The 22716-nt window shown below is 33.0% G+C and overlaps 1 protein-coding gene and 2 non-coding genes across 3 annotated transcripts; all 3 read right to left on the reverse strand.

Moving 5' to 3' along the window:
- Positions 1-1699: 1699 nt before the first annotated feature.
- LOC110660818 (probable LRR receptor-like serine/threonine-protein kinase At3g47570) lies at positions 1700-8790 on the reverse strand. Its single transcript, XM_021819255.2, has 5 exons — positions 6108-8790; positions 5638-6019; positions 4624-4631; positions 2170-2573; positions 1700-2071 (listed from the first exon to the last, which is right to left on the reverse strand). Exons 1-5 carry the CDS (start codon positions 8788-8790, stop codon positions 1700-1702), a joined length of 3849 nt encoding a protein of 1282 aa, XP_021674947.2.
- A 5995-nt stretch (positions 8791-14785) lies between these two features.
- On the reverse strand, positions 14786-14893 carry LOC131182691 (small nucleolar RNA R71). The gene has a single exon (XR_009150952.1). It is a non-coding gene; the product is annotated as a small nucleolar RNA R71 (small nucleolar RNA).
- A 7171-nt stretch (positions 14894-22064) lies between these two features.
- On the reverse strand, positions 22065-22171 carry LOC131182709 (small nucleolar RNA R71). The gene has a single exon (XR_009150970.1). It is a non-coding gene; the product is annotated as a small nucleolar RNA R71 (small nucleolar RNA).
- Positions 22172-22716: the final 545 nt, after the last annotated feature.

Consider the following 22716-nt stretch of genomic DNA (forward strand, 5'->3'; position numbering starts at 1 on the left):
TTAAAAGGGACTAAAACGGTGCCATGTACTATAATTACCACTCACCTGGAACCTCCAAAATAATAGCTAGATTCAATAAAAGAGAGACAATTTCAGCTGACAGAATGAATATTTGAATCTCCTACATACCCAAAATATAAAGAAAATATCAAATAATAATAAAATATAATAACTTATATATATATATATATATATATATATATATATATATATATATATATATAAACGTGAACGGGACGAGGTGAACGGGACGTCGTGGGACGAGAGGCTATAATAATAATAATAATAATAATAATAATAATAATAATAATAATAATAATAATAATAATCAATTATTATCCAACAGCAATTATGATCAATCCAATTCAATACTAATGATCAAGGAAATAAATTTCTAGGGTAGTTGTAACAAATCAATGAAAGAAAATAAAATTAAATTCACCCATTATTGAATAAAGAATGAGAATTTTTAACTTGAAAACAGAATCGAATGTGATGAATAAGAAGTAAAAATTTAGGGATTCTCTGTTGAGAGTATTTAATAGAAAAAGGAGGTGACAAACAGGTTTTGAGAGCAAAGTTTAACAGAAGAGATGATTAGGATATATATATATATATTTCAAGAGTTCTATTAGGTGTAGAATAGGATAAGAGTTATTATTGAACTGGGTTGTTCAGATTACAGATATATATTTAATTTCAAAAATAATATATATATATCTAAAAATAAATAAGCAGACCATCCAATAAAATATATATATTTTTTATAAATATATTAAATTATTGTTAGCTAATTAAAATAAAATAATAATAAATAATAAATGTATATGGGTTTTCACAAGTAACTGATTTTTACAATAAATTATAAATCGATTTCAAAATTTTGGAGCCAATTTTAATTTTTAATTTAATAATCGATTTTCTAAATTAGTTATTAATAACAATCGATTTTAACAACTAATTTCTTAATTAATTACTAATAGCAACTGATTTTAAAATTGATTACTAATTGTACATTCAAAGTTTTTTTAATTTCGATTAACAATTTATTCTTAAATCGATTGCTGTAAATTACTAATAACATTTGATTTCATTTAGTTACAAAAATCAATTACAGAACTGATTAATTTTTTATAGTGTCCCAACAATGGTGACTAAAGAATTCAAACCTCTTAACTTTGCAGTAAAATTTGTCTGGAAATGCTGTCCACCACTTTCACTAATCCAACCGTGATGTTATTATATTTTTATTCATCAGTTTACATAACAATATAATTTTGAAAGTTGAGTTATTAAACACCTTATATATTAATTATTGATTATAAATCGCTAATAATTGATTGCTAATGATATATTAACAGTGGATTAATGTCGATTGATTACGATCAAACAAGCGTTAAGTGAAAAGATAAACAAGGACTTTATGTTATGATTGAGATCAAAACAAGAGGCAGAGGGAGAGGAGATAACGATTAACAACTGTAATGGGATTCAATTATACAAAATTCCATCTCCTCCCTTTCTCTTTCTTTCCTTGCTCTTCTCCTTCTTCTGTTTTGCTGTAAACAAGTCACAACCTTTTAATTTTTGTAATTTTATAAATTAATAAAACATTATTTTCTCATATAAAATTATTAATAGATGTAATTAAGTACATGTTGTTCTTATATGAAAAATTTTATTTAGATCCAATTGATAATTATAAATTATACAAGGCCCTAATTCCTTGAATATCATCGTCCTGCAAGTTCTTGACCTCTCCAGCCCCAACATATGGATACATAACAGCAGCCTGAACTGTGCTATGTTGAAGACCCAAAGCATGCCCAATTTCATGCAAGCTAATGGTGTACAAATCAATAGAATGGGGAAATTTACCCAATGTCCATCTCTCTTCACTGTCGAAGTGAACTGCTCCAATGGGTGGTGCCCAAGCATGAGCATAAACCCCACCAGGACCATCAAAAGGATTATTATCTTTATGATGCCTTTTCTGGAAGGAAAATTTCAGGTCAGCATTTGCATAATCTTCAGTGTCCTTGAACGTATAATGGCTAACACTTGCCCAATCCTGTAAAGATTTCCGAATTGCGTATACTCCTTGTCTTGGTGTTCCATACAGGAATCCATAGGTTAGTGTTGATTTAGAAGGTGGCCTTTTTGGATTGCATCGTAGAATTTGTAGTCAAGATGAAATCCTGCATTGTTACCATTCATTTTATCTGGCACACCACATCGTGGCATCATCATCTTCGATACAATATTTGAGTCTAAGCTTCCTGTTACCGTGAGATTGTAATTCTGCTGAAACTTTCTGATGGCAGACTCTGTTTGCTCATCGAAATCATCATCACCACCACCACCTTCATTATTGTTGTTGGTGTTCAAATAATTGCTGCTGGACTGGTCATGGTTTAGGTAGCCAAATCGTTTAAGGTACTCTTTTAGCTCTTCGACGCCTTTAACTTTTTGACCCTTTTGAGATCCCTGCAAATTCTTTAGGAAATCAAATGGTGATGGTGGTGGTGGTGGAGATGCTTCTTCTGTCTTATTTGATTGATCATCTAATAAAACTGCATGATAAAGTGTATAGAAGATGAAGAAAAAAATGAGAAACAATGGGGTAACTAGTTTATGTGTCATGGTTGATCACGATGTGGTTTTCCTAAAGATTTTTGGCCTATTTATTGAGGAGAAAATTAAAATTACCATAATAATGTGCATGCTAAATTGTTAATTATTATTATTTTCTTTTTTTTAAAGAAGATTGTTAATTATTATTATTATTTGGAGGAAGGTTTTTTTTTTAAAAAAATTTTAGGTGAAAGGTTGTTAACTATTATTAGTAGCTATTACTGATAATTTACGGCTGAGTTAACTCAACCACTAGAATTTACCTATATACCATAAAATTAAAGAATTAAATTTTAGTGTTAATTGATGTGGCCCAACCGCAAGTGCACGGGTCGTACAACTAATATAGAAAAGTTATCGTTCCCTCGAAGAGTTGTGTTAATGATTGAATTTTTGATATAAAAATTGATTAATTCAAGTTAATTTTGAAATTCAAGCGATAGATTGATAGAATTTGAGGTGAGAAATCTATACATGCAAAATTTAATAATCTAATTACCAATATGAGGATTCAACTAAATTTGCAGTAAATTAAAATGAGCAAATTGAAATATGACAAGAATTAAAATGACAAGCAATTAAATTCGATTAAAAATTAACAATGATAAAAGGGTAATTCTGGAGTTTGGGGATTTATATTTAAGTTATTTTGGAATTTTTAAATTGGTTATCCAATTTTATAGAAATTATGAGTTTTAAGGAGATTAATTCTTAAATCCTTTGAATACCCTTTCGAGTAAGACAAAGAGTGCCTTAATTAACTTAATCCTACTTGTGAGTTAAAATTAATCAAGACTCATTAGATTCCTTAATTAATCTGTAAATCCTCTTAATCCTTACTCTATTTCTAGATATATCTAAGTTAATTAAGTCCAATTTCTTGATTATTTATCACAGGGTTTTCTCCTTTCGGTACTTCAACCATAGATTATGAATAATATTTAATGATCCTACACTAAGCATGTAATTAGGCACACAAGAAATGGATAAAACCTCATAAAAATCACAAAATATGGATTGCCCAATCAAAATTCACAAAATATCTTAAATATTATATTCTAACTCCAAAATCTATGAAAAACTACTCACTATCCATAATAATTACAAGAAATTCTGAGTAGATATGGAAATAAAACTTGAAACTATATTAAAAACTAAGAAGCCCAATACAAGAAATGTAGAAAATAAGAAGAAAATAAGAAAACTCTAAATCTGATCCAGAAATGGAGAGAGACGCCTCTTGCTCTGTTTTCTATCTGTTCCTTTCTTCTATTCTTTCTTCCTTCATTTCTTCCCCTTGCCAAAATGAGATAAGCACACTATTTATATTCTTCTGACAAGTAACCCTAAAATTGTGTGTTTGAGGTGAAGTTCACGTGTGAAAATCTTTCTACCAGCTCATTATGAAGAGTTGCACAAGTTGTGCAAGCTTCTTATGCAGATTCTATGCATTTTTTTGTGGTTCTAGGCACTTTCCGTGATGCTGCATAAGTTATATAGGCTGGTTGTACAGATTTTTCATACTTTGGAGTCCTTTGTGAAACTGCATAAGTGGACTGCATAAGTTATACAGCTGGTTATGCAAGTTTCGGCAGGTTTTGTGCTCTTTCCGTGATGCTACTTAAGTGAGGAGTAGAACTGCATAAGTTATGCAGCTAGTCATGCAAGTTTCGACCAAAGCAGTTGTTCCCTTTTTTAAGCTGCACAAGCAGGTGTGAGACTGCATAAGTTATGTGACAAGTTATGCAGGTTTTCGTGAAACTGCATAAGCAAGGAGCGAATCTGCATAAGTCATGCAGTAACTTATACAGGTTTCGGCAGGTAAAAAAATTGCTTCTTTTTCTTATGTATAACTGCACAACTTGTGCAACAGGTTATGCAAGCTTCGGCAGATTTGCGTTCTTTAAACTTCAAGCTTTATTTTTGATATTTTTAGCTATGGGAATCACTCCTCACTGGCATAATTTCTTTTTAGTCCCTCAAAAATACCATCTTGCCTACAAAACAAAGCAAAATTACACATTATTCCAAAAATTGATAATTATGAAAAATTATCTAAATAACTAATAAAATTAGGCAAAAGTGACTAACAAATAAATGAAATTGCCATAAAATTTAATCTAAATGACTATGCAAAATGCATGTATCATTAATTTAGAAAATTCAAGCAACATTTTTCTTTAAAAAAATAGAGAGTTTAGTTAAAGTTCTTGCCTAGATTTAGTCTATTTGGTCTATGAAAGACTCAAGATATAAACATGTAAAATTCAAATCCCATCATATCTTATATCTTGGATTCATAGTAGAACAAGAAAATTTAATTAGAGACTACAAGCATTAAAAAGAAATTTCCATATTAACATTCAAAATCCCAATCTCCTTTTATGATTAATTAATTTTACCTTAATAAGGACCTTAATCAAGCCACAGATTAGAAAATCTTATTATTAATAGTAATAGCCAGACTTTTACCATATATTTTCATAATTAATTTTAGAAAAAATTACTATATATTTCAGCTTAATTGCAGGCATATCTTTTTCAATCGATTTTAAATAGCAAAGTATTAAAGTAACAATATCTTATTAGTATCATATTACATTTTTTTAATATGTTAGGGGTGATTTTGGCGCAATGATAAAATTATTCTATTTATGATTTCAAGATGGCAGATTTCGAACATAAAAATAATCCATCTGCAAAGCAGAATAAGACTGGATACATAAACCCTCTTTAGAATCTTAGTGTTGATGCGTTATACTAAACCATGCATTATGAAATATTAGTTGAAGCATTTTAGCTCCAAGGTTATAAGAACAAATAAGGCAATAGCCTCTCCACATGCAGTAGTAGTAGATTAATTAACTAAATGGTTTTTGTCTCTCTTAATCAATATTGCAATTTAATTCATAGCGGAAACATATTATCAGGTGTGCTTTTTGTTCACAAATCACTAACGAAAAAGAAATTAACCCATAAGATCAATTACCCAAATGCGATTACAGTGTAATAGTTCTGTGTCCCCTAGCTCCAAGGAGTTCGTTTTTGATTGATTGCAGCTCTGCCACAACATTGCTGATACTCCTTCGTTCATGTGGAAGTTCTGCAGAGCAAGCAACTCCAATTTCTAATATAGAAACTAAGCTCTTCCGAACTCTACAGCCTCCTGGGCCCCCATTTTCCCATTTGACAATTTCTCGAAGCAGAAATGGATCCATAATCTCTGGCATTCTATCAGGCAGAGCTGCCCTAACGAAGTTGTGAAGGTTCAAACCTTCTTTAAATATGTCATTGGTTGGCTTCTTTCCCGTAAACATCTCCAACAAGAGGATGCCATAGCTGTATACATCACCACCAGTTGACACTTCACTTCCCATCCCATATTCTGCAATTACACAATATAAAAAAAATCACAATAAAAGAATGGAAAAAGGGAGAAACCTGAAGGAAATGACCAAGCTATATACATTTACCTGGAGCAGCATAACCAACAGTTCCCCTTACACCGACTGAACTTGTTCGACTAGCAGGCAAGTCTTGTGTGGCTTCTGAAAGGATTCTTGCCAATCCAAAATCACCTACATGTCCTGTCATATCATGGTCCAGGAGAACATTGCTTGGCTTGAGATCACAATGAACAATTGGCGTTTCACACTGATGGTGAAGATAATCCAGTGCACAAGCAACATCAATGGTGACATTTATTCTCTGAAGTAAATTCAAACTCATCGGAGTTTCTTGTGTCTCATCTGTTGTTGGCTTCTGATGTAACCACTCCTCTAGACTCCCATTAGCCATGAACTCATAGACTAGAGCTTTGAAATCATTCCCCTGATAATCAACACTTGAGCATACAGTTAGTATCTTGATGAGATTTCGATGTCTAATATTCCGTAAAGCCTCACACTCCGCTGTAAAACTCCTTGAAGCTCCATGGCGTACAAGAGTAAACACCTTGACAGCAATAGCCATTCCACTTTGATCAAGAATTCCTTTATATACAGATCCAAAGCTACCAGCTCCAATCAAATTAGCCAAGGAGAAATCATCTGTAGCTTTTGAGAGACTATGGTAAGACACCATCAAATGCAAATTTTCAGCAAAGTCTGAAGCAGGTTCGTTTCTTTTCTTTCTAGTTAAAAATAGGAAATAACTAGAAAGCACAAGAATTAAACATAGCAGTCCCGAAAGTGTTGATATTACTATCTTCCATGCAAGGGACAGTTTCCCTTTTGAGTGTTTAAAGTTGCATCCAGGGAGATGAAATTCGGGTGTTCCTCCACAAAGTCTGCTATTTCCAATAACTGAAGTTCGACTTGCATTCTTGAAAACTCCTCCTACTGGTACCACACCCTCAAAATTGTTGTAGGATAGGTTCAAAACTTTCAAGTAGATCAAGTCCCCTAAAAATTCTGGAATTTCACCAGATAAATTGTTGTTTGAAATATCTAATTCTTGAAGGCCTCTCAGTGAGCTCAAAGATGAAGGAATGGGTCCTCGGAAGAAATTGCCTTGCATGAATATAAATTCTAACATCACACAACTACCCAGAGTGCTAGGAATCTCACCTGCCAACATGTTCTCAGATACATTGAGCACATTTAAATTTTTCAGACTTCCGACTTGTAAGGGAATGACACCACTCAATCGATTATGTGACAAGTCTAGGTAAATGGACAAGGAAGAAAGGCCTATAACTTGTGCTGGCATGGAACCACTTAGATTGTTATAAGAAAGATCCAATTTTTGCAAATTTTGGCAGTTTCCAAGACTCGAGGGGATGTCTCCCTGAAGATTGTTGCTTGCTAAAGAAAATTCATATAAATTGGTTAAGCTCCCAACAGAAGATGGAATACGCCCCGATAACTCATTAAAACTTAAAGTCAGTATCTGTAGATATTTAAGCTCTCCAATTACAGTTGGAATGTTACCTGAGAGATGATTGCCTGGTGCCAGGAAGACGATTAAGTTGATGAGATTTTGTAACCCTGCTGGGATGTTTCCAACTATATGATTGTCATTAAACCGCATAATTTCAAGCGTAGTTGAGAAGTTGCCAATTCGTTCAGGCAACATTCCTCCAAAGTTATTGTCGCCTACAACCAAAACTCGTAAATTGGTGGCATTGGTTAACGAGGAGAGAAAATTCAAGTCACTGGCTCCCCCATTCCCAAGAAAGTTGTATTCGATAGAAAAGAGTTGAAGTCCAAGTGAGTTCCCAAAAGTAGGCACCTGGCCAGTAAGACTGTTCAATTGCAGTTGGATCAATTCTAAATTTGAGGCATTAGACAATGATGGTGGAATGGATCCTATCAACTGGGCTTGGAACATTCCGAGATGTCGAAGATTTGGAAGTGAGATTCCTAGATTGGAGGGAAGACTACCAGGATAAAATGGGTTGCCTGCTAAATATAAATCTGTCAGAGAGGAGAGATTGTAGATAGAAGGCGGGATTGTGCCAGAAAATGTGTTCATATACAGGAAAAGCTTCCTAAGGGTCGTTAGTTTGCCTAGAGCATTGGGAATTCTCCCACTGAAGTAATTCTCGCCTGCAGCGAGTATATCAAGGGATGACAAGTTTCCAAAAGAGGCTGGGATAGTTCCTGTCAGGTTGTTGCAAGAAACAGTAAAAACTTTGAGCTTTAAAAGGGAGCCAATCTCTATAGGTATTTCTCCAATAAGCTGGTTGTTATAAACGTGAAATTTGATTAGGTTGGAGCATCCGGATAAATTTGATGGAATCCCACCGCTAAGTGAATTATTAAGGAGATAGAGATACTGCAGTCTGCTAAGACGACCAATTTCAGAAGGGATTTCTTGACTGAAGCTGTTGTTATCTAGACTCAACTCTCTTAAAAAGCTCAAATTTCCAATATGCGGTGATATGGAGCCTGCAAGCTGCAGGGACATGAGATTCAGTGAAATGACTCTCTGGTGTCTGTGACTACAAGTAACACCTTGCCACAGGCAAAAGTTAATGGAATCATTCCATGAGCTCATAACTCCAAGGGGGTCATGAGGTATCCTGGCCTTGAATTCAAGCAAAGCCAACCGGTCTGTCTCATTCCCACCAAGCGCACAATCAGTGAGGCCAAGGTACAGGAAGAAAACGGAAGCATAGAAGCAGAAAAATGACCAGAAGTATCCCAACTGCATGGTTGCCGCGGCTAGACGAGAAACAAGTAAATCAAAAACCAAGTATGCTATGAATCTCAAAGCTCACGTAAATTTAATCTGTTTGTTTTTTGTTAAAAAAAATATATATTTCATTCTCACTGTGACACGAAAATTGCCATGTACCCTTGACTGATTATGTTTTAGACTTGGTCAAAATTTGTCTTTTCATTTGGCCAGCATAAGGCCGAATGAAAGAAATTTTTTTAAAATAAAAGTGCCTTGGATGACAAGTTTATTCATATAATTTGGATATTCAGGTGGAATCACCGAAAGCACCAAACATGTCAACTAGAAAAACAATAATTTTATTTCGCCTTTTGTTTTGTTGTAATTTGCCATGTTTGATCCAAATGGAGGTCTGAAATACAAGTAATCAAAGACCAACCAAATATCAAAACTCATGCAGTTCATGTTAAAAATAATTGTTCGATATGAATTAAGTGATTAGCTCAGCTGTGTAAAATCTTTTTTATATATATTGAGATTATGTTTATTACTCTTATTAAATTTTTATTAGTGAAGGCTATGCACCAGGCTTAAAAATTTCTTTTAGAGGATAATTTTTTTTTTGAAGGTGAAAATACTTTAATATCAATTAGAATAAATTATTTTTTTTAAAATTAAATTAGTATTTCATTTCTATTTTTATTAAATTTTATTATTATGAACACTTACATGCCTTGAACTTTTATCATTATTAACATTTTAATCTCTCATTGAAGATCTTTTAGTTAAATTAATAAAAATACAAGAAATAATAAAAATATATGAAAAAAATAAAACATAGAAATACTAGTTTTTTATACAACATACATTATACATTATTATATTCACTATACAGGCTTGTAATTGATTTTTTTTTTATAATTTTTTATTAATTTTTTGTATATATAATATAATATTACCATAATATTATAAATATTATATTGAATTATTTGAATTAAAATATTAATTTTAACGCCATTTTAATTAATTATATAGATAAAAATATCTATCAATATAAGAATTATCTTCTGAGTATAATTGGTTGGCAATTGAAGTTTGGTGGAGCTGGGTTTTGCGTTCTTGGCTTGATTTGCAGACTCTTCATGTCTTGAAGCCTCCTATGTGCTCTTTTACCTTTTGAAGATTCTAATGGCCGACGAGTTCTGAGCTTTCTGCTTTTGTTAGCTCTTGGTCAGTTTAGCAAATCAGGGGCTTTCAGAAGTTCTTTGAATCAATGAGGATGCTTTGGTGTTCAAGCGAGGAACTCCTGATGGTGCTCTTCCACTAAAATGCTTCTTTTAGGGTGCTGTAATTTTCATTGAGCAAGGGATTTGTTTGGGCATCATCTTGATTTTGATTGGTGGCCTTGGGTTTTGTTTCGCTCTTCGATTATGGGAATCATGGATGCGGTTTGCTGTTTTCTTATGGATTAATTGCTTCAGGTATGATTGTTTGAGACTCATGCAGCCTGAATTTGTTCTATTTTTGGAGCGCTCAGGTCCAGCTATGTTTTTGCTATACGCTTTCAACTTTGATTGGATTGTCATTTGGAGCAGTAAGTTGGGAATACTGGTATTTTATGCTGCTTCAGTTTTTCCTTGTTGCAAGTTCTGTTGCAGCCTGTCCTTGGTCATTGTTGTCAATCCTATTGCTGCTGTGTATAAGGCCTAATCAAGAACTATTCTTTTCGAATTTTTTTACCGTACAAGGTTACTGTAGAAGGAAAAAAAATCAGAATTGAGTGCGATTTGAAAAAATTATGAGAACGGGGTGAAAAAAATCAGGACACCAATCAAAATTGCGCGTAAATGGCCGAAACGCTAGTGATAATGGCATCCAAGTTAACACATTCAAAACGCTACTATCACGGGTCCAAAACGCTACTCATACTCTCCATCATTTCCCTGCAGCCGTCAAATCTTGGTGGGCCAAATATGATTTTATATAAAAATCCCAGAGCTGTTTGCAAGTCAGCAAGCGTTTTGGAACAAATATGATTTTATTTATATATAAAAAAATAATAATGTGTATAATATTTGAATTACACTATTAGGAATTTTTATGTTATATTTTTTAAAACATAATAATTTTGTATTTTTTAAAATATAATAGTTTTGTAAATTAAAAATATTAAAGTGTAAAATTGTAATCGTATTAAATTAACAAAAATATGTACTATAATTTTTTAAAATAATATGTTAGTTTTATAAAATAAAAAAAAATTAAAAGTATTATATTTGAACTATATTTTTTGAATAAAAATTTAAATTATAATTATTTAAAAAATAATTAATTTTATAGATTTAAAGAAATTAAATGTTAAATGTAAAAGGGTATTGTACAATTCAAATTACTAGAAAATGATGTCAATAAACTAAATTACGGGAGAGAGTGAATGTCAATTAATAGGAAGTATTTCGTACGCAGCACACTAGCTTAATTAGCATTCTGAAACCATATTCGTACATGCAGACATAAAAATTTATAACAATTTGTACACGTTAAAAAAATTAAAATTGTAAAATTATAATTTCGCAAAATATTTGTAATATACAAAAAATAAGAAATTAAGTAAAATTCATTGCTTTAATATTAATTTTTATTCTTATTATAATTATGAATAATTTATTTTGTTGATAGCAATTAATAAATTTAAATTTTAAAAGAAATTAAATTATTATTTATTATGTGTGAGCATTTATAACAATATAAAATTTAGATACTATAATTGATTTTCAATTAGTGTCAAATTAAGTTATTAAAAATTTGTAGGAAATTAAATTGCAATATGTTATAAAATTTATAGTTTTTAATAAATTGTGGGTTGTATTGTGTATTATATAGTCATTAGTTTTAATTACTTTTTTATTTTCAATTTAATTGTGCAAAAAATATAAAAATTGTCAGTAGCTTATTGTAGCAATTGACTTAAAGCAAGATATAACTTGAGAGAAGTATTTATAATTAACATATAAATGAAAACAAATATTTAAATCAGTCATGTGCCACAACCAAATCTTCGTATATGTCGTCTCGGTCGAAAAACTCGATGTTGTCCCCCTTCTTGATGTTCTGCTGGATGACCTTGTGCATCTTCGGGTTGGCTAGGTTACCTTTGATGTTGTCCTGATGATTCCTCCCCTGCAGTATAATGCACAGCACTTTGTTTATGGTGTCCAAATAGACCCACAGCAGATGGAATATGGCCTAAGGCACCAGACTAATATGGTGTAAAGTATTATTCTAACCCATATCAACTAAATTGATCTAAAGTATAGTGTGATGGCCCAATGCTTGATGGTTTGCCAAAAGGAGCAAATAAGCCACCGAATGGTGTTTGTGGCTGCTGACTCTCAGTGAAGTCAAATGTGCTTTTGTTTTGCATTTGAGTTTGATAAGGCATCCATAGTGCTGATGGGCCAGGCATTGATGGGGTAGCCATCCAACTAGTGTAATGAGTGGGAATAGTTTCTGAATATGGTTGGAATATAGTGGATGGAGCAGGGTCAGACAGTGCAGGAGCTGAAGGAATAGGATCAGAAGGATCAGGCGCTGATGTGATGCAATAAGGTGATACATGCATTTTGCATAGTCATTTAGGTTTAATTTCATGGCTATTTTATTTAATTTTTAGTCACTTTTAATCAATTTTATTAGTTATTTAGATAGTTTTCATGATTGTCAATTTTTAGATTAATTTATAATTTTACTTTGTTTTGTAGAAAAAATGGTATTTTTGATGGACTAAAAAAGAAATTTTATCAATGAGGAGTGATTTCTATAGCCAAAGATATCAAAAACAAGTATCAAAGTTAAAGTATCCATTGGCCAAATTGCGCATAACTTGCCGTATAAGTTGTGCAGTTCTGCACAAGGAGAAGAAGCAATTTTCCAAACCTACCGAAATCTGCATAAGTTACTGCATAACTTATGCAGATTCATGCCCTGCTTATGCAACTTAATGGAAAACTGCATAAATTATGCAGTCTCGCACCCTGCTTATGCAGCTTCACGGAAAGAGTACCCAAACTTGCTGAAATCTGCACAACTAGCTGCATAACTTATGCAGTCTCACACCTCACTTATGCAACATAACAGGAAGCACCTGGAATTACCAAATTTACTCAGAATCTGCATAGGAAGCTTGCATAACTTGTGCAAGTCTTCATAATGAGCTAGTAGAAGAATTTTTATACATGAATCCCTTTCTCAAACACACCATTTTTAGGGTTATTTGTAAAAAAGTATAAATAGTGTCCTTACCTCATTTTTTGCCATAAGAAGAAAGAGAGGAAGACAAAAAAAGAGGCAGAAAAACATAGGAGCGGTCGACTTCCATTCTTGGGGAGCAGAATCCAGCTTCTTCTTCTCTTCTTCACCATTTTCTACATTTCTCCTATCGGGTTTCTTTAGTTTTAGTTTATTTTCATGATTTATTTCCTCTTTTACTTAGAATTTCTTGTGTTAAACATGGATTATGAGTAGTTTTCTTTGATTCTGGAGTAAGAGATGTAATATTTTAGTTATTTTTGTGGATTTGAACTGGGTTAGTCCCAATTTAATAAAATTTATAAGGTTTAATCCATTTCTTGTGTGTTTATTCACATGCTTAATGAAGGGCCCCATTAAGTTATGTTCTTAATCCTTGGTTGAAGCACCGAAAGGAGAAAACCAAGTGATAGTTAATCAAGAAATTGGACTTAATTAACTTAGATCTAGAAATATGCTAAGGGTTAAGAGGGTTTTAATAGATTGATTAAAGAACCTTAATTTTTAACTCCACGAAAGTAGGATTAAGTTAATTAAGGCACTCTTTGTCTCACTCGAAAGAGTTTTCAAAGGATTTTAGAATTAATCTCCTTTAAACTCATAAATTTCATGGATTGGGCTAGCTAGAGAAAATTCTAAAATGACTTAAATATAAACCCTTAACTCTAAAATCGTCTTTTATCAATTATTGCTTGGAATTTTACTTTTGAGTGTTTAGTTTAATCTCATTTTATTAATTTTCATTATTAATATTATCAATTTCTTTATTTAGTGAATTATTAAATTAGTCATTGTTTGAATTTAGTTTTGCATTTTCATACCTTATGCTTCAAATTCCTAAATTTATTTTATTAATTTGATTAAAATACAATTTTAATATATTTTATTTTACATCAAAAATTCAATTGAAAACACAACTCTCCATGGAAACGATATCTTTTTCTATACTACTTGAACGACCCGTGCACTTGCGGCTAGGACACATTAAGTTTTTGGCGCTATTGCCAGGGAGTTGTTAGTTTAAGATTGAATTCTTGATTATTTTAGTTGTTTATAGTTTTATCTTTGTTATCTTTTCATTTTGTGTTTATTTGTTCTTTTTATGTACTCTTAATCTTTTATGAGAAGAGCTAGAAGCACAAGTGACACGTCCTTATTATTTAATCCCGAAATTGACTAAGTTTTGTAAAGCCAACAAGAAAGAAACCAGAAGAAGAAAAGAAGCATTGAGAGCAGCTGAAATTGAACAAGAAATGGCTGAAGAAAGAGTTGGAATCGATGGTGATAATGCTGAAAATGATCGAAACAATGATAATGCAGCTCATGGTGAAGAAGTTGTAAATGCTAATGTGCCTAAGAGAAGTATGATGGATCATGCATTTCCTCATTTTGATGACTTAAGAGAGAGTATAGCAAGACCAAGAATTGATGCAAATAGTTATAATATGGATTTTGGAGTACTACAAATGATTCAGAATTCTCAATTCGGAGGTCATCCTTTAGAAAATCCTCATACTCATCTTAAGAAGTTTGTTATGATATGTGACATGCAAAAGCAACCATGAGTGTCCGATGATGTAACAAGGATAAAATTGTTTCCATTCTCTTTGAAAGATAGAGCATTGGATTGACTTGATTCTTTACCTCACAACTCAATTACAAATTGGGAGTAGCTCACTGATGCATTTCTTGCCCAATACTTTCCACTTGGAAAAACTCAAGAGTTGAGCAATCAAATGATTGCTTTTAGACCAATAGAAGATGAGACTCTTTATGAGTCATGGATGAGATGGAAGGAGTTGGAGAGACAATGTCCACATCATGCCATTCCTAAATGGATGATAAACAAGAATTTTTATACAAATGTCACTTCTGCTATCAGAGGAATCATTGATGCTCAAACTGGAGGGGAATTCATCATTAAGCATGAAGATGAAGCTTATGAGTTGTTAGAGAAAATAGCAAAGAACAGTCATCTATGGAGTAGTCCAAAAGGGTCAACTCCAACTCAAAAAAGGCAAGTTGCTTGAATGTATGAGCTTGATCCATTCAACATGATCAATGCCAAATTTGATTCACTCACTAATGTCCTTGCTAAGAAAATGGAGGATTTAAGTATGCTAGTTAGTTCATCATCATGCTCTAGAAGTTCTCAACAAGTTACTTATGCAGAAGGAACAATGAGCTGTGGAGTAGATTATCCTTCATATGCTTGGAGGAATCATCCCAATTTTTTATGCGAGAATCAGCAAAATCAAGCTTCAACTCAAACTTTCCACCACAACAACAAGGGCATCAATACCAACAACCTAGGCAACCACCACCTAGTTTTCAGCAAAAGAATGCAAATCCTGCACCTCTACCAAAACAGCAAGAACAAAGTTCTACCACAAAGGCTTTATTATAATAAATTCTTGCTAATCAAACGAAGCATGATGAAGAGATGAGAGAGATGAAAGCAAGGCTGGAACAAATGCAAACACACAATAGGATGCTGGAAAATCAGATTGCACAACAAGCAAGCTCTTCAGGTACCAAATCAATGGTAAGACTTCCTAGTCAGATAGAAAATCCAAGGGAGCAATGTCATGCCATCACATTGAGAAGTGGTAAAATAGTGCATACTGAGAAGAGTGAAAAAGTTGAGAAGAGAGAAAATGAGAAAGATGTTGAGAGAGATGAAAAACAAAAGAGTGAAAAAGGGAGTGCAAGAAAAGGTAAAGAGGAGGTTGGAGAGAAAGAAGAGAAATATATACCTCCAGAGCCTTATAAGCCACAGCTTCCCTTTCCACAGAGATTTCAAAAAGCCAAGCTTGATAAGCAATTTGGGAAGTTCTTAGAGGTTTTGAATAAGCTATATCAAATGTGCCTTTTATTGATGCTCTTTCCCAAATGCCTTCTTATGCTAAGTTTTTGAAAGAAATTCTCTCAAACAAAAGAAGACTTGAAGATTATGAGACTGTAGCCTTAACTGAGGAATGCAGTGCTATCCTCCAAAGGAAACTTCCTCTAAAGCACAAGGATCCAGGGAGTTTTTCAATTCCATGCCACATTGGGGAATCATGTTCTATAAAAGCTTTATGTGATTTAAGGGCTAGTGCAAGCCTTATGCCCCTCTCCATCTATGAGAAGCTTAACATGGAAGATCTTAAGCCAACCCACATTTCTCTTCAGTTGGCAGACAGATCAATTAAGTATCTAGAAGGGATCTTGGAAAATATACCACTGAAGGTTGGAAATTTTTACATCACAGTTAACTTTGTCATTTTGGACATGGAAGAGTATTCTCATATGCCAATCATTTTGGGGAGGCCTTTCCTGGCTACAGCTGGTGCTTTGATTGATGTGAAAGGTGAAAAGCTTACTCTTAGAATTGGAGAGGATCAGTTAGTCTTCAATATTGGTAATGACAAGAAGAAGCAACATGAAGATGTAGACACTTGTTTGAGAATTGATATAGTTGATGAGTTAGCAAAAGAGCACTTTAGAAAGAGCTATCCAAAGGCTTCTCTTGAAAGTTGTCTTGTCCATGAAGGGACTATCAATGATGAAAATCCAAAAGAGGTCGTATTTGCACAATATTTGAAGAGTAATCCACCTTGTCATATGGCACCAATCTTTCAACTTGAGCAAGTGGAGAAAAGTGAGGTCAAGCAACCATCTCTCAAAGAAAAAGATGCACCAAAGGTCACCAAGAAAGAAATGGTTGGATTTTTAGACAAAGCAACAAGGATCTTCTCATGTGATGGAGAGAAAATGAAGTATAGATTTATTGAAGCACCTATTGGAAATAGAGGCAATAAATTCCAATTCCAGCCACCATGAAGCATGACAAGGGTCAAGCTAAGGACCATAAATTAGTGCTCTTAGAAGGCACCCCAAGTTTCTTTATTCTATTTTTATTAAGTTTATTCTATATGCATTATTTTTGTTTTATTTTAAATATCCCTCAAATTCAATTTTGACATTGTTGAATTTTTCCTTTTGTAGATGCATTTTGAAGGACTAGAGGCTATTGCACTGTTGAGAAGTTATTCTTACTTGATGTTTTAATTGTTTACTTCCCCAAAACTGATTTGTTTTAGTTGCCTTTGTTACGAATTCTTTTGGCTTGTGCAAAGAAGTTTTTGTGAGCTAATTCTACAGCATATGCTGTCAACTATTTCTCATTGGCCGAGGTTGGGTGTATTATCTTCATATATCTATGTCTTTAATGTTGGTATTATAGTGAGTGGTTCATTTTTGTGGTTGTGAGCTCAATTGGGTTGTGTTATTCAATTTTATGGTGCTGTATTTGATTAGAAAAACTGAGCATGCATGATTCATTTTTGTGGATAAATGTAACTTTCTGATTGTAGTGCAGTGGTATTAATTCTTGCTAAGCTTAAAATGTGATTAATGTCAAGCTGCAGGTTTTGAGTTGAAATGATATTGCTCACAAGTTTTTGTGCAGAAATTTTTGCTATCATGAACTTGAATGTGCAACTAATTTGGATTTGCATATGTTGATGAATTTTTATGTTAACTTTTAATGATTCATGCAATTTTTTGGCTAAAAATTCTCATTTTTAATGAAGCTTAAACATTAAAAGTCATTTTCCCTTGCAATTTCCAAATTTACAAAGTGATTTTATCAACTTTTGTTTCTGATGAATTGTGCATAGGCAAACTGCACAACTTATACAGTTTTTATACTTCATTTTTGTCCTGTTTCTCATTTCTGTCGAAACCTGCACAACTTAGTGCATAACTTATGCAGTTTTGCATCACTCAACTTCCTGTTATTTCATTTTTGCCGAAACTTGCATAAGGACCTGCATAACTTGTGCACCATCACCTCCATCCTTGCCACCACCTCAACAGCAGCACCCCCATCCAGTTCAGCAGCAGACTTTTTAGACAAGGGCAAAGCCATAAAAATATATTGATTCTTGATCTATTCTTGTTTAGCTTCTTGTAGTTTCCCTTTATATACAGTGTTTACATTTTTATAGTTGTTGGAACAAATTTAACTTGCTTTGATTTAGTTTGCTGAACAAATTGAATGGATGGTAACTTTGGCTTTTCACTGTTGCTTTACGATTGTGAGCTCCAATTGTGCGTACTAGTGTATATTCCTTCTTGACCCACAATTCTTTTCATTTTTTCTATTATATAATTCTGCTACAGTTTTTAGTCCACTGCACAACTTGTGCAGTTGTTTATGCAACTCATTTCAAGGTTTTGTATGCTGCATAACTTGTGCAGTCTGCTTATGCACTTATTTTACAGAATACTCTTACTGCGTAATTTGTGCAATCTGCTTATGCAACATGCATTATGCACTTTAAGCTGCTAAATCACTGTCCTGTGCCAGGTAACTTTTGACATTTGCTTTTCATTTCACTAATAACTGGTTATTCATTTTTAACTTGAATTTCAGTATGCACTACCTTAGACATTGAGGACAATGTCCAATTTTGAGTTTGGGGGTATGCATTAGTTTTAATTTTGATTTTTGCAAAAAGTTTTCACATTTTAATATAGGAAATAGTACAAAAAAAAAAATTTCATTCCATTTCATTAGCATACATATACATTGTAAATAGATTGCATACATTATGTTGTACATATATACATACATTACACATTATCTAGGAAGCATACCATATAGATATTACAAATAGATTTGTTTTATTTAGTTAATGCATTGCTCAATTTTTTTTTAAGGAATCATGCATTTATAAAATAAAATTTTTGCCAAGTCCTTTGAGTTATAAGAAGTTGCTTATGAGAGTGATTTGACTTACCTTTAATTGGGTTTGTGGATTGAAAGTTTCCTAAGAGGTGCAAAGTTTTGAAGTGTTTGTCATTTGCCTATATCTTCTTAGCCAAAAAGCCACCCAACTAGTCATTTGGAGATGGAAGTGTTTAGAGAGAGCTATAGGATAAAAAGTAGTCAAGTGATGTCTCACCAATCCTAGAACAAATTTTCTAAACCTTTCGAAGTGAAATACCAGCTTGTACTTGAAAAGAGAGATGATTAGGCATTCTTTGATTTAAACCTTCTCATTTTAAACCTTTGGCCTTTTTCCTAATTAAAATTAACCCTTGCAAACCCCTTTGAGCCTTTATATTCCTAATTTTTCTTGAAACCCTTATTGCTACCTAGCTAATGAACCAAACACTCCAACCCTTTTCATGAGAATAATTATTTATAATATTAGGTACACTATAAAAAAAAAAACAAAAAAAAGGGAGAAAAAAAATAATAAAAGGGAGAAGAAATGCTTATCATGATATAAAAATGCTAGTATACATGCTTTTCATTATTGTAATTCAAATTGAAAGAAATCTACCCAAAGTAATTAAAGGAAATGAGTTTGGGGGTAGCATTTTTAGGGTCAATCATCAAGAGAAAATACAAGATACAAGCTTAAAGTATCAAAGTGTCCCTCCATTTTATGTATTTTGTAAAATATGCTAGCACTTGAAAATTCTCATTGTGTATTTCTCTCCTCCTTATATATATATAAAAAAAAAGAGAGAAAAAAAAAAAAAAGGGTGTACCTTATGTTTTCAAGATTGAAAATATTCTCATGCTTTGAATCCTTTTTACCCTTTTTCTTCTTAGCCTCATTTTGAACCCCATAGCCCCATTACATCCCTAAAAAGACCTTTTATCTCTTGAATATACTTGCTACATTAGTGGAGATAGGAGTAAGGAGTTTGCCTATGGGATTGGAAATTCATTCATTAAATTCCATCATTTTATATTGTTACACTCATTTCATATAGGCATTTTAGGGTAGTTTTGCATCCATTTTGCCCTTATATTTTAGTATATTTTATGTTTTTAGCTTTATTTTAGCTTATTTGTTAAATTTAAATACTTTATATGTGATTTTTGTAATTTTGTTGTTTTTTATAGGATTTTGTGGCAAATCGAAGATCAATGAGTGCAATAGGAAGTGAATTGAAGAAATTTGGGATTCTTTAAGCATGGAGGAAAGTTGAAGAAATCAAACCTTGAAAAAAAGCAAACCAGCCGAAATTTGCTTGAGGCTTTGCTTAAGGTCATGCTTAGGGTAAAGCGGCAATGCTTAAGGTGCAACACAAGTCAAGCATGAGCAGAAAAGTCCATTTTACTATAAGTCTGCCGAGATTTGCTGAAGGTCTGCTTAACCTTAAGCGCATACGACTGCAGGCTAAATTTGCTAAGAAGCTACTTAGGGTTAAGCCGAACCCTAAGCAGAATGCCCAGAACGTGAATAGTGCTGCTGACTTTGATAATTTTACACCTCATTTCCTATCCACTCCTTGTCTTTTATTTACTTTTAGGGTAACTTTTAGGGACCATATAAATTCATCATTTCCTTATTTTTGCCACAAGAGGAAGGGGAGGAAAAACAAAAAGGAAAGAAAATTTAATAGAAAGAGAGAGGAGGCGCCATTTTCTCTAGGAAGAGGAGCTGCTGCACGAGTTTGGAGCTCCAGAAACCAGAGACCTTGGTTCTTCCACCTGGGTTTTCCCATTTCAGTCCTTTTATCATGTTTTTCTTTATTCTTCCATCTATATTTCTTGTAAATACCATTATGAGTGAGTAATTTCTTTAGATTAATTTGTGGATTTGGATTGGGTATTTTCTTATTTTACATAAATATGAGTTTTGATTCCTTCCTTGTGTGCTTGATTTACTTGCCTAATGTTGGTACCCATTGGGTATTGTGTTAATCTTTGATTGAAGGACCGAAAGGTGAAAGTCATTGATAGTTAATCAAGGATTGGAACTTAAAATCACCTAGATTTAGAAATAAACTAGGACTTTAAGAGGAATTAATTATTGGTTACAAAACTTAATGGGTTTTAAAATAATCAAATACATACGAAAGTAGGTTTGGTTATTTTAGAATACGCTTTGATTTGCTTGAAAAAGATATCAAAGGGATTTAGAATCAATTTCCTTCAAACTCTATTTTCTTTTAAAAATTGGAATGCCCAAAACAAATCCCAATTAATTTATGCATAAACACCCAACTCTGGAATCACTTTTACCATAATTAAACTTTTGCTTAAATTACCCATTGTTAATTTTAGTTTAATTGCGAGCTAGAATTAGAATTTATTTGTTTGCTCTTTACCCATTTCAATTGGATTAATCAATTTACCTTGCTCATTTACATTTACCATTTATTCATTAATCATTAGCCCAAATAATCGCTTCATTCATAGTTTAGTAATCAAACAGCAAATCCTCGTGGGAACGATACTTGATTCATCACTTTATTACTTGAGACGACCCGTATACTTGCGGATTAGTCACATCAAGTTTTTGGCGCCGTTGCCGGGGATTTGATTTTTGTTTGATATTGAACAATTGTTTGTTTGGTTAATTTGGGCATTTTATTTTATTTTCTTTTTACCATTTTACTTTGAGAATTTGTTTATTTTTGCTTTTCAGGTGCTTTATTTTATGAGAAGGACAAAAAGTGAAGAAATCAATCTATTCTTTGACCCAGAAATAGAGAAGACAGCAAAAGCTTTAAGAGCAGAATCTAAGAGGAGAAAAGCTGAAATTAAAGCTCAACAACAACAAGAAAGAGCACAAGAGCAAGAGCAATTACAAGAAGAAATGGCTGACAACAACAACAATAACAACCGCTCTGTGAAGGATCATGCCTATCCTAACATTGGAGATTTCATGCCAAGTATCACAAGACCAAGGGTAGAAGCTAATAATTTTGAACTGAAGCCTGCACTTTGTCAAATGGTACAACAAGCACAATTTGGAGGAAATCCAAGTGAAAGTCCACATGTGCATCTGGCACACTTTCTTGAGATCAGTGATATGTTGAAGATAAATGGAGTTTCTGATGATGCAATTCGACTCAGATTATTTCCTTTTTCTCTGAAGGACCGAGCTAGAGAGTGGTTACATTCTTTGCCACCGGGTTCTATCACAACATGGGATGAACTTTCTCAAGCATTTTTGGCTCAATATTTTCCACCAAGCAAGGCAAAGCTGAGAAATGAGCTGACTTCTTTTAAACCTAGAGATGATGAGAGCTTGTATGAAGCATGGGAGAGGTACAAGGATTTGCAAAGGAGATGTCCACATCATGGGATTCCTAAGTGGATGCTTGTTTAACACTTTTATAATGGAGTTTCACCAGCTATTAGGAGTACAATTGATGCATCTTCTGGAGGTGACCTTATGGAGAAATCTGAAGATGAAGCTTTTTCTGCTCTTGATAAAATTGCTTATAACAACTACCAATGGAGTTGTGAGAGGAATGAGATCAAGAAACCAGCTGGTATGTTTGAGCTTGATGCCATGAATATGATTAATGCTAAGTTTGATGCTTTGACAAGGAAGATGGACAAGTTAAGTATGAAAGTAAATTCTTCAGCCGGAGGTTCTAGTAATTCACTAGAAATTGAGTGCAAATGTCAATTGTGCACAGATTTTTCTTCACTTAATCAAGATTTTTCAAGTGAGCAAGTGGATTATGTAGGAACTACAATCAAAGACCGTGGTAACCCATTTTACGCAACTTATGATCCAAAGCATGGAGAAACCACCCAAATTTCTCTTGGGGAGGTAGACAAGGGCAAAATCGAATTTTCAAGAACCTTACGGATATCAACAAAATCAAATTTTCAGAGAATAG

Source organism: Hevea brasiliensis, chromosome 8, assembly GCF_030052815.1.
Source record: "Hevea brasiliensis isolate MT/VB/25A 57/8 chromosome 8, ASM3005281v1, whole genome shotgun sequence".
Taxonomy (NCBI): Eukaryota; Viridiplantae; Streptophyta; class Magnoliopsida; order Malpighiales; family Euphorbiaceae; genus Hevea; species Hevea brasiliensis.

Coding starts and splice junctions, on each gene's coding strand:
- LOC110660818 (XM_021819255.2), bottom strand. CDS start 8,790: ATGCAGTTGGGATACTTCTGGTCATTTTTCTGCTTCTATGCTTCCGTT. Junction 6,020..6,107: donor TGTTGGTTATGCTGCTCCAG/GTAAATGTATAT, acceptor GTGTAATTGCAG/AATATGGGATGGGAAGTGAA. Junction 2,072..2,169: donor TTGACTACAAATTCTACGAT/GCAATCCAAAAA, acceptor AAATCTTTACAG/GATTGGGCAAGTGTTAGCCA.